Source organism: Taudactylus pleione, unplaced genomic scaffold (assembly GCF_031769625.1).
Source record: "Taudactylus pleione unplaced genomic scaffold, aTauple2 ptg000656l, whole genome shotgun sequence".
Classification (NCBI taxonomy): domain Eukaryota; kingdom Metazoa; phylum Chordata; class Amphibia; order Anura; family Myobatrachidae; genus Taudactylus; species Taudactylus pleione.
The window spans coordinates 630,469-644,480 of NW_028285058.1; the positions used below are offsets into that span (position 1 = coordinate 630,469).

Here is a 14,012-nt window from a genome sequence, read left to right on the forward strand (position 1 = left end):
GTGTCCGACAGCTAGAGAGTTAAATTCTAGATTGCATTTACTAAGAAGATGTCATAGGGCTATGACAACAATTTATTTCGATTCTCATTTCCCTATGCCCCTCCCACCCTACCTATTGTGTTTTCCTATTTGTACATCCTGTCTACCCCCCGTTATTTGTACATTAGAGTATTGCAAACTTTTGGTATGATGGAGACATTATCTCCTTATATGATCGATAGATTTCCTTTATTGTTAAATATATGAGATTAATTCAAAGCTGGTCTTTGAGTGATGTGTTTCATATATACTCATGGTTATTATTTCTTCCCACTATATATTATTGTGATGTTATTATCTCTATTGATGTGTGAAAATCTCATTGATCTTTTGCAATATGTTATTTGTAAACTAAATAATTCACACCAACTATGTTCTCTGTTCATGCCATTATATATTTGTAATATTTGTATGTTATTATTACAAAAATTTTCAATAAAAAGATTTACCAAAAAAATAAAATGTTCAGAAACTTACTATCATCTTTGTAGCTCTGCAGCCAATATGGACTATTGCTGCATAATTTGTGTACCATGAGGGGTAAATTTACTAAGAATCATGTGTGATCGAGTTTTTTTTTTTTTTTAAACTCTATTTGCATTGCTGCAACTTGGGTGATTTGATGCTTCTGAAACCCACAAATGTACTAAGAAGCATGTTTAGGACAAATCCAGTTTTCCAATGGTCTATTAGATCGAGATTTTTCACCCAAGTTGCAAATTTAGATTTAAATTCTCACCTGATAACTGAGATTGTGATTTACTATACCTTATCAGGGCTGAACTGACCCTATTTCAGTTGTTAAGCAGCCATCTGGCTCGTGCTCCCCGGGCATCTATCTTACTCTTTGGCGGGCATTGTTGCTAAGGTAAAGGGGAGGCTGTGCATCACCAAATTTAGTGGGAACCTGTGTCTCCAGTGTGGGTGCTTGGCACAGTGGAGGTATCTAGTAGCTACACTAGACTCTGGCAAAATAGCACCTCTAGGGATGAGCATCAATGATACAATTGGTGGTTAACCTTGATGAAACCATCGACGAGGAGCCATCGATGGTTTAGACCACCTATAGTCATCCCTGCTTTATTACTCATCGGCAGTGGGCTAATCAGAGATGAGGGCAGGGACTTTGTGGCTCACATTGAGGGAGAAAGAAAAAAAAACATTGCAGGGTTCTGTGCCATTGATGGCAGTAAACCATTGGATCTCTGCCATCAATGTCAAAACAATCGGTAGTTAAACATCCTAAGCCTCCAAACTTCCATTTGGTTGACAACCACATAGGCTAATAATGTAATGGTTGGGTGAGTGTTAATTAATGATAGGTGGGGAATAATAATTTTATTATGGGGCTATTTAATAGTAGTAGCTGTTTAATAGTGGAGACATAGTGATACTTATTTTACTTAGGTGGGGTAGTTTGTGAGCTATTAATTTAACGCTGGGTGGGTTTAGGGAGAAAGAGGACTATTTATTAAATGTAAATACCATTTAATGTTGGGGCAGGATGGGGGAAATAAGTCTATTAAATCATAGTGAATACTGTTTAATGTCTAGGCTGGTTGGAGGGACAAGGTAGGCCTACTTATTTAATATTTTAGAACGGCCTCCTGGCCGCTCGCATGGCTGTGGGTGACCACCCACAGCCATAGCGAGTGACCAGGAAGATGGTCGCGATGGTCAAGACCATCGCGACCTTCGGGCTTGCGACGAGACCCTTGTGGCAGGGTCTCGTTGCCGCAAGCCCTAGAGTGCTTTCGGCTCAAACAGAGCCGAAAGCACTCCCACTGACATCACTTGTGATGTCAGTGGGGCCGGCCCCAGACGGTAGGCGTTCCCATGGGAACGCCTCCATCTAGGCAGCCACGCCCCCGGCACGCCCACCAAAGGGGGCGTGCTGTCACTCAGCATCGACAGCACGCCCCCTTTGGTACGAGACCCGGAGCAACGTTTTGCCCGTCGCTATCTGGGTCTCGCGCATGCGCACGACGGAGCCGGCTCCGTCATGCGCATGCGCACTGGGCCAACATCGACCCGCTTGCGAGCGCTCAGCGCTCGCGAGCGGGTCTGAATCAGGCCCAGAGTATCAAACTAATAATTTATTGACTAGACAATTTGTCACTTACTGACAATTTATCAAATTGATAATACTGATCAAGAGCTGTTTTGTCTCAAGGGTTTTGATGGGTATAAGTATACTTTTTTTTTTTTTTTAAAGAGGAGTTCAAATATGCAATTAGAATTTTCCCATCAGGCTTAGCTTTTTTGCGGCGCTATGTTTATTTTTCTCATTTATCCGCAATTTTTTTTTTCGTCATTGAAAACTTTTCGCACTTATCGCCCTAATATGTTGTTTATCACAGCTCTGCGTGTTCCTGTTTATTGGGCTATCCTATTGCAAAATCGGCGATAACCAATTCACACAATAATTCTTGCATGGATGACAGGCGATAAGTACAGCTGAAAATGGGGAATTCAGCCTGTACTCCCCAAAAAAAGGGTAAATTAATTAGTGGTCATAATCAACGCATTTGGGAATGGGTGTAAGTATATTTTTTTACTTTTTTAAAAATACCTGTCACTGCCTCCTGCAATGTTTAAAACACCTGTCCCATACATACAGCCTCCCAATAAACCTGTCCTGCTACTTTAAACCCTTTTTCTACACTTTTACTTCAACCCAAAAATGACATGTCATTATTGGACAAATTAAGGTAATTAAAAAATTAGTCAGGAGGGTGTCCCAGTGGTTCACCAAGTCCCAACATTTTTTGCCAAAAATAGGGGTTTTGCACAACTTATCACTAGCTCCAGGGTGTCCTGAAAAAAGAGTTGTGATAACTGCAATACAAGAATTCGCACACACGAAAACGCCAACTAACATTTTTTTGGCAAAAAGTTTTCACCGGTGAAAACTTTTAGGAGAAAAAAAGGTTATTGCGTCTAATAGGATATACCCCTTAGAGTAATTACGATAAATTAATTTTATCTATATTATTATTTTCTTAATTTTAGGAATTTGAAGAATTGGTAATGCTGGTAGGGTAAGATGTTAATTTAGTCATGGGGGTTCTTGGTCATGTACGTGTAGATGAGTGGCCCTTGTTCATTGACTCCTCAAAAGTCATCTTAAAAGCCGTCGTTCATAGCGGAAATAAATTTCCTTCTGTACTGTACCTGTTGCACATGCTGCAAACATGAAAGAGTTCTATGAAAACTTAAAGTTGCTTTTAGATAAGGTTCAGTATCAGAAATATTAGTGGATATCTGTAGAGAGCTAAAGGTCATTGCACTTTTGCTAGTTTACACCAGGTACTGTTTTTTTCATGTGAGTGGGACAGTAGGATCAAGCAAAACCACTGTGTTCTCAAGAATTGGCCAAAATGTACCTCATTTGTTCCAGGCAAGAAAAAAGTTTAGACTGGATCCAGAGTGTTCAATTGTCAATGGTGTTGCCATCTCTGTTCCTCTTCTTGTGATCTCTAATGCCTCCCTTGATGGCGGCAATAGCGATTATGTATTGTACTTAGTCAGCACTCATGCCACTTACTTTGACAAATTAGCTGTGCGATATGAGTCTGGGATTCCGGAGCATTGCCTGTGGGCTAAAATGAGTCCATCTCCTGGTGTGTCATAAAACTATCTGCATGTATGCTGCCAACTAACCTGCCAATGATTGGAGAGACGCCCTCAAATATTTATAGTGAATTCTCACCTAGCAGTCAATGCTAGGTGATTGTCTTGTTAGATTACTCTTGCATTCACTCTGCAAATATTGGCTTCTAACATTGGCTTCCAACTTCCGGCTTCTGTTTTGGTTATTCTTTTGACAGCTCCCATTTTGATTGCTGTTTACCGACCTGGCCTGTTTACTAACCCTGCTTTGAAATTCCCTTGTCTGTTTGCTAACATCCACTAAGTACCGAATATAGGACATGTCTTTGGATAACCTCTCTGTCTCACTCTTGCTTGTTGCTATTGCCTTACCTTGCATCTAACCAACTGCCTGCTATATCCTTGACTGCTAATCATTTATGGACTTTGCATTGTTTCTGGACTGTCTAAGAGTTACCACTAGTCTAAAATACAAGACAACACTCTAAAATCTACATCTTTGTGGTTTCTCACCGTACAGCTGACTATATTAAGAGTTCTACAATGACTGGTTCATCTTTCATGTCTACACCTTAACTGTCTCTTATTCTACGCCACCTTTAATTTGGAATCTGATAAGGTTCTTCCTTACCGTAGGACCAGTTATGGGCGGAAATGTCATTTTGCAGCTAACTCTGTATTAGTCCTTTGCACACATACAGAAACAGAATTCGGTTTTAATTCACTCAATAACAATGTTACATTGGACAATTCCTGGTCAGAATTGCAGGTTACATGTAAAACTCATTCTAACAGACACCAGAACCCTGTCACCACAGTGGTCAGCATGAACACACAATTTTAAATAATAATACATTACTGCTATTTTGAATGTGTGTTGGTCTGTGCACATGCTTGTATTTAGTCCTTGATTACTGTTCGCCCACAAGGTCAACCTTTTTAATGTGGGCGAGGACAGAAATACTTGTAGCCAATCAGATCATCGTTACATTCACAGCAGCAGAGATGAGTATTTATCAGGAGGGAGGCAGTGACCCGTCCACTCTTGTGATGAATTAATGAGGACAGGGCTGCGTGTGATAGGGGCAGTGTCATGATGTGAGGAGGAGAACTGGGATGGAGACAAACAAGAAGCCCCAGACTGAGATACAGTGGAAGCAGCAGGGTTTCATAGCAGCAGTGAATAGTGATAAATGGTTCCTATTAATCTTGTGCAGGTAAACTGATGGGTCAAATCTGCCTCTACATGAAAAAAAGTTTATATATCCAGCTAGTTTCAATGTTATTACCTTTTCCAATCAACCTGTTAACTTGACCGTAATAATTAGCATTATTCTGTTCTGTTAATACATTTGTATGGCATTGAATGATGTTCTGAAGCAGTTTTGTTCTTTAATTAGAGCATTAACATATGATTTTAGAAAATATAGCAACTTTTTTTTTTTTTTTTTTAATTACGAACAAACTCCATCTAGTCATCATGGACCTTCAGATTCAGGGTTCCATTGTCCATTTATTTATTTTTGCTATTCGCATTGATTGAATAATAACCTGATTTATTGTTCTATGAAGGGTTTTTCTCTAAATAATAACCTGACCCAGAGCTGCATAAAGAGCATCTGCAAATATGGACGTCTTACGAATCTAGAAAGAAATGTTATTTCACAGATGTGGCAGCATCACACATTTTCACCAGGCCTGTGCTTGGTATCGGTATGATTTACCGCCGGACCCCTGGCCAGTGGTTCAAATTCTGACAGCGGCAGCCCGACAAGGATGAAAATCCCGATCGTCCCTAGGTAAGTATTCACTAACTTAATTCTGTCCATGCTCAGTATCACTTCGATCGGAATGCCGGGCGCCGGTCTCCCGGCGTCGGTAAAATGACAGGCGTCTAGATTTAGACGCCTGTCATTTAACCCTCGCCGGGATTAAACAGTCGGGAAGCCGGCTGTCGGGATTAGGTCCGCCGGCTTCCCGACTGCATACCCTGTGCTTGGTGCGAGAGATCCGACTGAAAGCGGGCGGACCCGGCATACGCTCACCTCTGAAAATCTTGCAAACCCGTCAGCACGCCCACGACACGCCCCAGGAGTACCTATACTATGTGGGTATGCTCTATTGCAGGCCAGTAATATTCCATTGCAAGTGGAGATGTGACTGAGATCTGAGCGACTCTGAATAGCCCGTAATTACCCTTAGTTGCGATTATAGGCCCCTAGGCTTGCGCAGTCTGCCAGATCAGTACACAGTTAGAATTGCGTGGAACTCTGAATCAGGCCCAAAGTATTTAAGCTGCCAGGTTTCCAATGTATTAAACTCCAATTGTAGAAGATGCTTGATTGATAGGTTTATAGCAGTACAATGCCAATTTGAGGTTGCAGCAATCCACAGATTGCCAGTGGATGACTCTACTCACCAAACAGTGTTATCAAAATGCACAACTACAAGTGTAAATATTCCAGTTTGTTCTAATCCAATCATCTTTCACACTGGATGGGCAATTAGTTTCAATAAATCTACCCCTCCTTTGGACGACCTTTGATTTGCTTATTTAGACCACCTCTAGTTAGGTAGTGTCATTATTATTATTATTATTATCATTTATTTATCCCAAGTAGCCCCAAGACTTTCACCATAACCTGCAAACTCACATCAGGGAGTGGAGAGCGCTCCTAGAGTATCTGGGTGGGTAGATTAAAGGTCCCGCTGTATGGTAGGAGTGCTGTATATGAAGCACAAGATTGGCCAAGAGCCTTCCAACCAGGTTGTGGATTCACTGCACAAATGATGTCCTAGATCAGTGGTCTCTAACCGGTAGCTCGCGATCTTAATTCTGGTAGCTCCCCTAGCTGCAGTACTGCCAAGTATACTAGGAGGAAATGACCTCTGGCGCGTGCTCCCCCGTGGTGCCAACGCCATGGGTGGAGCCACAGGGAAGCACGTCAGGTGCTTGCCGCAGCCTCTACAGCAATCACTTGACGTGCTTCCCTGGGGTTCCACCCATGGTGTCTATGCTACGGTGGAGCGAGTGACTCCCATCCAGCCCTGCCGGAAAATCACACAGCAGCCCTGCCTATATCATTTGCTCCTCTACTGCTCCTTGGAGCCGGTAATTAACAGTGAAATGTGCCTGTGCTTTAATTTTAATTACAAACCACAACAATATCACTGTAATAATTAAATGCATTGTTGTTTTCTATAAAACATTTTTTTAATTTGTATTAAATGACCTTCAATTGTTCGGTTATTAGCCAGATTTTTTTTCTACAATTTTAGTAGCTCTTCAGGAGGTTTAATTTTACTAAAGTAGCTCACACCTCAATTAAGGTTGGTGACCACTGTCCTAGATGACTAAAAAGCAAGGACGGGTTCATTACACCAGTGCTGACAGCTCTCTCATATCCTTACTGTCAGGGGAAACTGTGATAACATAACATTCTTGGAGGTTGTGTTCGAGGAGCGAACATTGAACTGGGCCAAGGAGCAAGATCATAATCCCTCGAGCCACATATAGAGACTGCTAAAAAAAAAAGAAGGTACCTTCTTTTAGGAGGCATTTTAAATGAGGTAGTACAGAGAAATAAAAGTGTTAACAGTTACACACAACACTTTAAAGAAATACCTGACTACTAAGTAAACACACTTGTACATTAGCTCCATGCACACAAATGCCACTTCTACAGTAATACTGCCCGGAGCCACCCCACACAAATATAAGGACTATTTTATAATGACTTTGTTACCAATGATTAATTTCATCATACAAAACTGCATTAATGACACAACAAGTGAAGCCTTGATCCCATTGCTGGTTGTCGCATCCCAGGCACCCGCCTAAATCCCAGTGTGCACTGTGATTCCCAGATTACCCTAACCTGATTGTTTTTTTTCTTTCATTAACCAAAGGGGAGAGGGGCCCCAAACCTGTATGCTGCATAAGACCTCATAGGATCTCAGTCCTGCTCTGCTTGATCATCCCATTACACATGCATATTTTTATAAAAAACTTTAAAGAACTGAATGCAAATGACATTATAATTGTATACTATGAATTTGCAGCAGTGTTATGAGGTACATTATGATTTTGGCGCTCTGCTACGTGTAATATTCTATATAGTATATTAAGAATTTGGGACACTGCTGTGTGGCATGTTATTTAACTGGGGAGAATGATGCGTGGCATATTATGAATTGAAGGGAGCAGGGGCGGTTGGTGAAATGTTGCCTAGGGCGCCCGGAACCTTTCCACTGGCCCTGCTTGCCCCCCCTCTCTGAGAGGGCCCCTCGCTGCAGATCCCATCTAAATTACCGATCCGATGTGCTGCAACCTGCACCATCAGCCACTGACAGCTGTCATAATGACAGCGCTACTGAGCAGAGCTGGGCTACCGGATGATGTAAGTAGAGAGAGGAATGTGCAGTGCAGCCATGCATCCATCCATCTATCTATCTATCTATCTTTGTGTATATGTGTTTATATATATATATATATATATATATATATATATGTATATCTTTGTACATATCTACATATATCTCGATGTATGTATATACCTGTATATATCTATATATCTGACCCAGCACCCAAAAGCAGCACGCTGGCCCACTTGGGAAAATTTACTAAAACTTCTAAAACAGACAAGTGTTCCCCCTAGCATCCAATCAGATTCTGTCTATCATTTTGTAGGATGCAACAGAGAAATAATAGCTATAAGCTGGGTGGCTGCTATGGGCAACACCTCCACTTTTTATTTTTAGAAGATTTAGTCAATCTACCTTAAGTCTTTCATAATAAAGAAGCTTCCTGTTTTTGAGCATATTGAGCTAACCATAGCCTAAAAAGTACTGATGACTGTGCTAGTGTACAAGATTACATGCAGTGTCCAATATCTTTACTTGATTGGAGTTGATACAGTGAGGTTTGTAAGTGTATGACAGGGCCATTGAGACAGCCACAGGATCCAGGTCCTGAGGGGGTGTGGCCAAAGCCAGGAGGCATGACCGCACCCCCTCAGAAAAAAAATCTATATAAAACACTATGGGCCTGATTCAGAGCGGGTCGATGTTTGGCCACTGCGCATGCGCACGCCGGAGCCGGCTCCGACGTGCGCATGCGCGAGACCCGGCTAGCGACGGGCGCTCCGTCGCACCGGGTCTCGCACCAAAAGGAGGCGGCTGTCGATTTTGATCGACAGCTCGCACCGTTTTGGAGGCGGGCAGGGGGGGTGGCTGGCCAAACGGAGGCGTTCCTGACGGAACGCCAGCCGTTTGGGGGCGGCCCCACTGACATCACGAGTGATGTCAGTAGTGAGCTTCCGGCTCTATTAAGAGCCAGAAGCTCACTGGGGCTTGAGGGAACGAGACCCTACCACAAGGGTCTCGTCGCAAGCCCCGATGGTCGCGATGGCCGAGACCATCGCGACCATCACCTGGCCGCTCGCAATAGCTGTGGGTGGTCACCCACAGCTATGCGAGCGGCCAGGAGGCCGCACCCCAAAAAATTAAAAAACACCCAGATTCAGAGCGTCCGGCTCTGAATCAGGCCCTATATGCGGCGCCATGGACCTGGCCCAAGTCTGGGTAATTAGTACTCGCTCCTCCCCCCCTCTCGGCGTCCCTGTGTACTGACTTGTATTCTTCAGTGGTCATAGCATTCACTGCTACTTTTCCATGAAAGAGACTTTACCCAGTCCAGCTGCCATGCTGTGAGCCACGTATCTATGTTGTTAGCATCACTGCCTCATGGTCAGAGCTGGAAACGGAAATAGAGAGATTTCTATATAGAATGCAAATTGCTTGTTCATATTGTCAATCAGTCACCAGTCATCTGTAATACAGAGACCGCTGCCGCGGAACCATGACTGGTTGCTGCCATTTCTTCTCCTCCGTGCGGGGGGTTGTTGCACACGATATCTGTGACATTATAATAGTTGCCAGGACTGTCTGTGTGTGTGCTCCTTTGGGCTTTTCTTTATATGCATGTGAAGCAACCTCCAGGCATTAGTATACTGTTCTCAATGAATTGACAAGGGCATGGCACATCAAGAACACCCGTGTGGCCTGCGTCACGGACCCGGGGTAGCTGTCCAGTGGTGAGGAGACGCACGTAACAAGCACTCGCCATAATTAGGAGCTGCCGAGCCATCACCTGGGACAGAAAAATTTGGTTACACCGTGTTTTTACAAACACACAAAGCTTTTCCATACGGACAAGTCTAACCCACATTTGGCTCACCTGATATTCTCGTACAATTACTCCCAGCATTTTGTTTAATCACATTTCAAAATGTTTTAAAACTAATTAAGTTACAAAGACAGAAACATCCCATGTTAGCCCTTAGCCTAAGCTTGTTCTCTAGACAGTGTTACAGCTGAGGCCTTATCCTCAATGCCACAGACACACTGGGACCGACCTGTCAGTGACCGATATTTAGGCACCAGGGGACGAGGAAGGGTAAGGGAGAAGGTATACCAGGCCACTGCTGGGCATTAGGGCAACACACAGCTGCGTGTTATAAACTTGACATTGCTAGATGCTTTAGACTTGAATAGCTATTTGCCTTAGGCTTCTTTTTATGGCTACGCACATATCGGCCATATACGGTAGAGCCGACATCACAAAACTTGTGATGTCGGCAGGTGCGATGTGCTGTCCTGGAACGGCACATCACTTCCATTTGAACCCCCCAAGTGTCATAATAGTACACTTTAAATTTTAAACCCATTGGTTTGTTTTATTAGCTGTGTTCCTATTTCTATAATGCACAAACATGACATCTAAGTGGTAACCTCCTCCACTTTTGTGTAAGTCTTAAAATCGAGGCCTGCTGCCAAAGCTGTACTGTGGTAGACAAAACAAGGAACATTATCAAGGTTTTTGCTAACTCCAACCACTGTATTTCATTGAAATATCTTGCAGGCATAAGCTAAATCTGGTGTGTAAGCTAAGCTTGGTATATATATATATATATATATATATATATATATATATATATATATATATATTTATAAAACTAGACCACGATGAATATAGAATGCCCTAATCAACCAAATATTTTCCACTTTCCAATAGATATTAAGTTTTGCAGGAGCAATTGCATGACATGACAAGTGATAGAGTGCCTGATTCAGCAGTCAACGCAAGTTCACTGCTGATCGCAGATTCCCGATTATCGGGAATCTGCACGTGCGCAGGACCCATTCTGCGTGTGTGCAAAATGGGTCCTGCGTAGTTGCACGCAAACCCTTGAATGCCTCTGCCTGATTGACAGGCAGAGGCATTTAAGGAGCGGTGCGGGGGTGGCCGCCGTTCCCGGAAATAGGGGCGTGTACACCCCATTTTCTAGGAGTGGCCAGCCCAGGATCTGCGGTGATCAACGCAATGTACTGGGCTCGCAAGCCGGCCAGCCTGAGTAAGCTGTACTGTATGTGCCTTTATCATGAGGCCTTACATTTGCCAAAATATATATGTGCCTTTATTATGAGGCTTTAATTAGCATATATTACATTTGGGGTGAGCGTTTGGGCGTAGGGCCCCCGAGGCTACTCTAGCTGGGCCTCCTCAGGGCATCACCACTTAATACACATAGTTACTTTTCACATAACCTTATATGTTTGTTTTTTATTCATGTATTTTTTCACATATATTAATCTCTTTTTGATCACATTAATTACTCGCACACATCTATACCTTACACTGCTCTATCACTCTTTTTCCATTTTCGTGTGATGCCCTTGGGGGGTCCTGGGCTGGACTTTTTTTTGGGGTGCTCTGTGTCCCGGACGTGAACCTGTTAATGTTAGGCACTGCTAATGACAGAGAAGCCGTGACGAGGCCTAGCAGCTTTCCCATGTATTTGCAAATGCATGCAACCAATATCTCTGAAATTCTATTATTATATAGTGTTCATATATTGTTGCTAGTATAACTCACTGTGCTGAGGAACAATAGGGGGTTAAACCCCCCTCCTTTTTCTACTTAAGCTGAGGCTTACTCAGCTGTTCGGTGGCCCGGCGCTATCCACCACCGTGACCATCTGCGATACCAGATGACGTCTGAGGCGCTGTAGCGTGCACATAATTAAACAATTCCTGAGTAAGGTCTGGGCTTCACTAACTGTCCGATGTTACTCGATGTTAACGATTGTTTCTCTATGTTGTTAAAGTATACGGATGTGAGTAAGGGGAAGTGGGTGTCCTTATGTCATGTTGCGATTGCAAACATTTAAATATCACTGCTGATATTAGCAACGCAGTGGTGTGCGTATAAGCAGAATAGCGATCCGTAGTGAATCAGGTCCAGTGTTTCTTGGTGTTGGATTATCTCCAGTTAAGACGAGGGTGTTTCAATAAGTAAGGTATCAAGACCTCTCACGTGTATAAGGTTCTCTATGTCATTCTAATTTCCCGCCAGGCCAGAGCAGGTAGACCGCTGCTTCCCCTCGCGCCCATTAGACTGCGCCTCACATCAGTCATACTGTCCCAGCATCAGGTGTAAGTTAAAGGGGCTGGCAGAAACATGGTCAGATTATTAAATTAAACTAATTTAGACAAAAGGATCAGAGACTGAAACTAGAAGACAATGAACAAGCTCTGTTCCCTGTGTATGCTCAGAACAGTAAAGTGAGGGTCTCAGGAAAGTGGGCCAGGAATACAGAGTCCCAAAAATCTCCAGGCTCCAAAAGCACCAGCTCCCTAATATTATTATTATCCTTTATTTATATGGGGCCACACGTGTTCCTCAGCGCCTTACAAAGTACAAATAATTGAACAAGAAACCAGTGACTTACAGTACAATACAATGCAGGACAAGGACATGGTTTCAGGGCCGGAGCACCCTGTGACGGCCCTTAACAAGGCGCCCTTATTGGGGGCGTAGTCTAATTACCATAGGCTACACCCCCTAAGTGATGTTATTTGGAGGCGTGCCCGCATGGCACGCCTCCAAATAACGCCAGGCTGGGGGTAAAACCCAGCACTCCGTCACTGGCTGGGCTTCCCCCAGCCCTCTCCCATCAGTGAATGGATGCCACACGCATGCGCGCTGCATCCATTCACACTCTGGAGGTCCGGCACCGCCGTACAGCTGCGGCATTGGGGGTCCCCAACCTCCCGATTTGACCACCCACGGACCACTTCGGCCCACGGGTGGAACAGCGGGACATTACTGTCCCGCTGAAATCGGGATGCTGGGGAGGGGTGCGCCCTCTACGGGCGACGCCCCTGTGCGACTGCACTGGTCGAACACCCCTAGAGCCGGCCCTGAATGGTTTACATACATTGCTGCTGTGTGATTATAACACTCAGCAGCGGAGTTAGCAATCAAGTGTTAGGGACTCTTGTGGGGAGTAAGGAGTAGAAGAAAGTATAAGTAAGGAGAAGCACACAAGGGAAGAGGGTCCTGCTCGTGAGAGATTGCATTCTAAATGGGAGGGGCAGACAGACAGGGGTGACACAGAAGGGATAGACAGGAAGGAAACAGCATGTAGTAGCAGGTTAGGATGTGAGCTGGAAGGCCTTGATAAAGTAGTGGGTCTTGAGAGCTTGTTTGAAGATTTGTACATGGAGAGTCTGATAGGGAGAGGGAGAGAGTTCCAGTGGTGGGGAGCAGCACAGGCAAAATCTTGAAGGCGGGAGTGGGAGACAGTAATTAGTTGGCAGGAGAGATGGCATGCATTTGTTGAACGAAGTGGGTGTGAAGTGAAATGAGGTCAGAGATGTAAATGGGAGAGGATTGGGTGAGGACTTTGTAAGTGAATTGGGTTCTGAAGGCGAAGGGGAGCCAGTGCAGGGCTTGTGGGAGAGGGGAGGCAGATGTAGAACGTTTGGAGAGGAAGATGAGCCGAGCAGTAGCATTGAGGACAGATTGGATTGAAGTGGAGAGAGGTGGGAGTCAGGGAGGCCAGATTGGAGGGGGTTACAGTAATCTGGAGATGACCAGTGAGTGTATGAGGGTTTTAGTAGCAATAGTTCAACCACTGGTAATAATAATTATAATACAATAGAAAAGCTTATGACCCGCAGGATTGTAATACATCCTCTTTAACAGCTCTTAGTGAATCTCCCACATAAAAAGGAGTCACCCGATACAGCCTGGCAATCATCGTTCTACTCACTTCTGGAATATCCTGTAGGATAAGTGGAATCTTCTTGCTGCACAGAACAGGCTTCTCCCTGGAACCACTGGCCAGCAGGGGGCTCTCTTCTGTTATGTGGGTCTCATCACCCGCTTGAGCCAGCGAAGGGTCAGCCGGAGTTTCTATGTAAATAAATAGCTGGTCCAAGCATTGCCTGAGCTCATCCTGCACGAGATAGAAATACAATGTAATGCCTGCACAATGAACATGTAAAGGAATCTG

The 14,012-nt window shown here is 44.0% G+C and overlaps 1 protein-coding gene across 3 annotated transcripts in view; it reads right to left on the reverse strand.

The window, feature by feature from the left end:
- Nucleotides 1-4,366: 4,366 nt before the first annotated feature.
- Nucleotides 4,367-14,012, reverse strand: part of TMEM268 (transmembrane protein 268) — a 47,948-nt gene continuing 38,302 nt past the window's right edge. For all 3 annotated transcript variants that reach the window (XM_088455463.1, XM_088455462.1, XM_088455464.1), the window contains exons 8-9: nucleotides 13,770-13,955; nucleotides 4,367-9,802 (exon numbers count right to left, since the gene is read on the reverse strand). In XM_088455463.1, coding sequence (XP_088311589.1) covers nucleotides 9,626-9,802; nucleotides 13,770-13,955 — 363 coding nt within the window. In that variant the 3' untranslated portion in view covers nucleotides 4,367-9,625. The remainder of the gene's footprint in view (nucleotides 9,803-13,769; nucleotides 13,956-14,012) is intronic.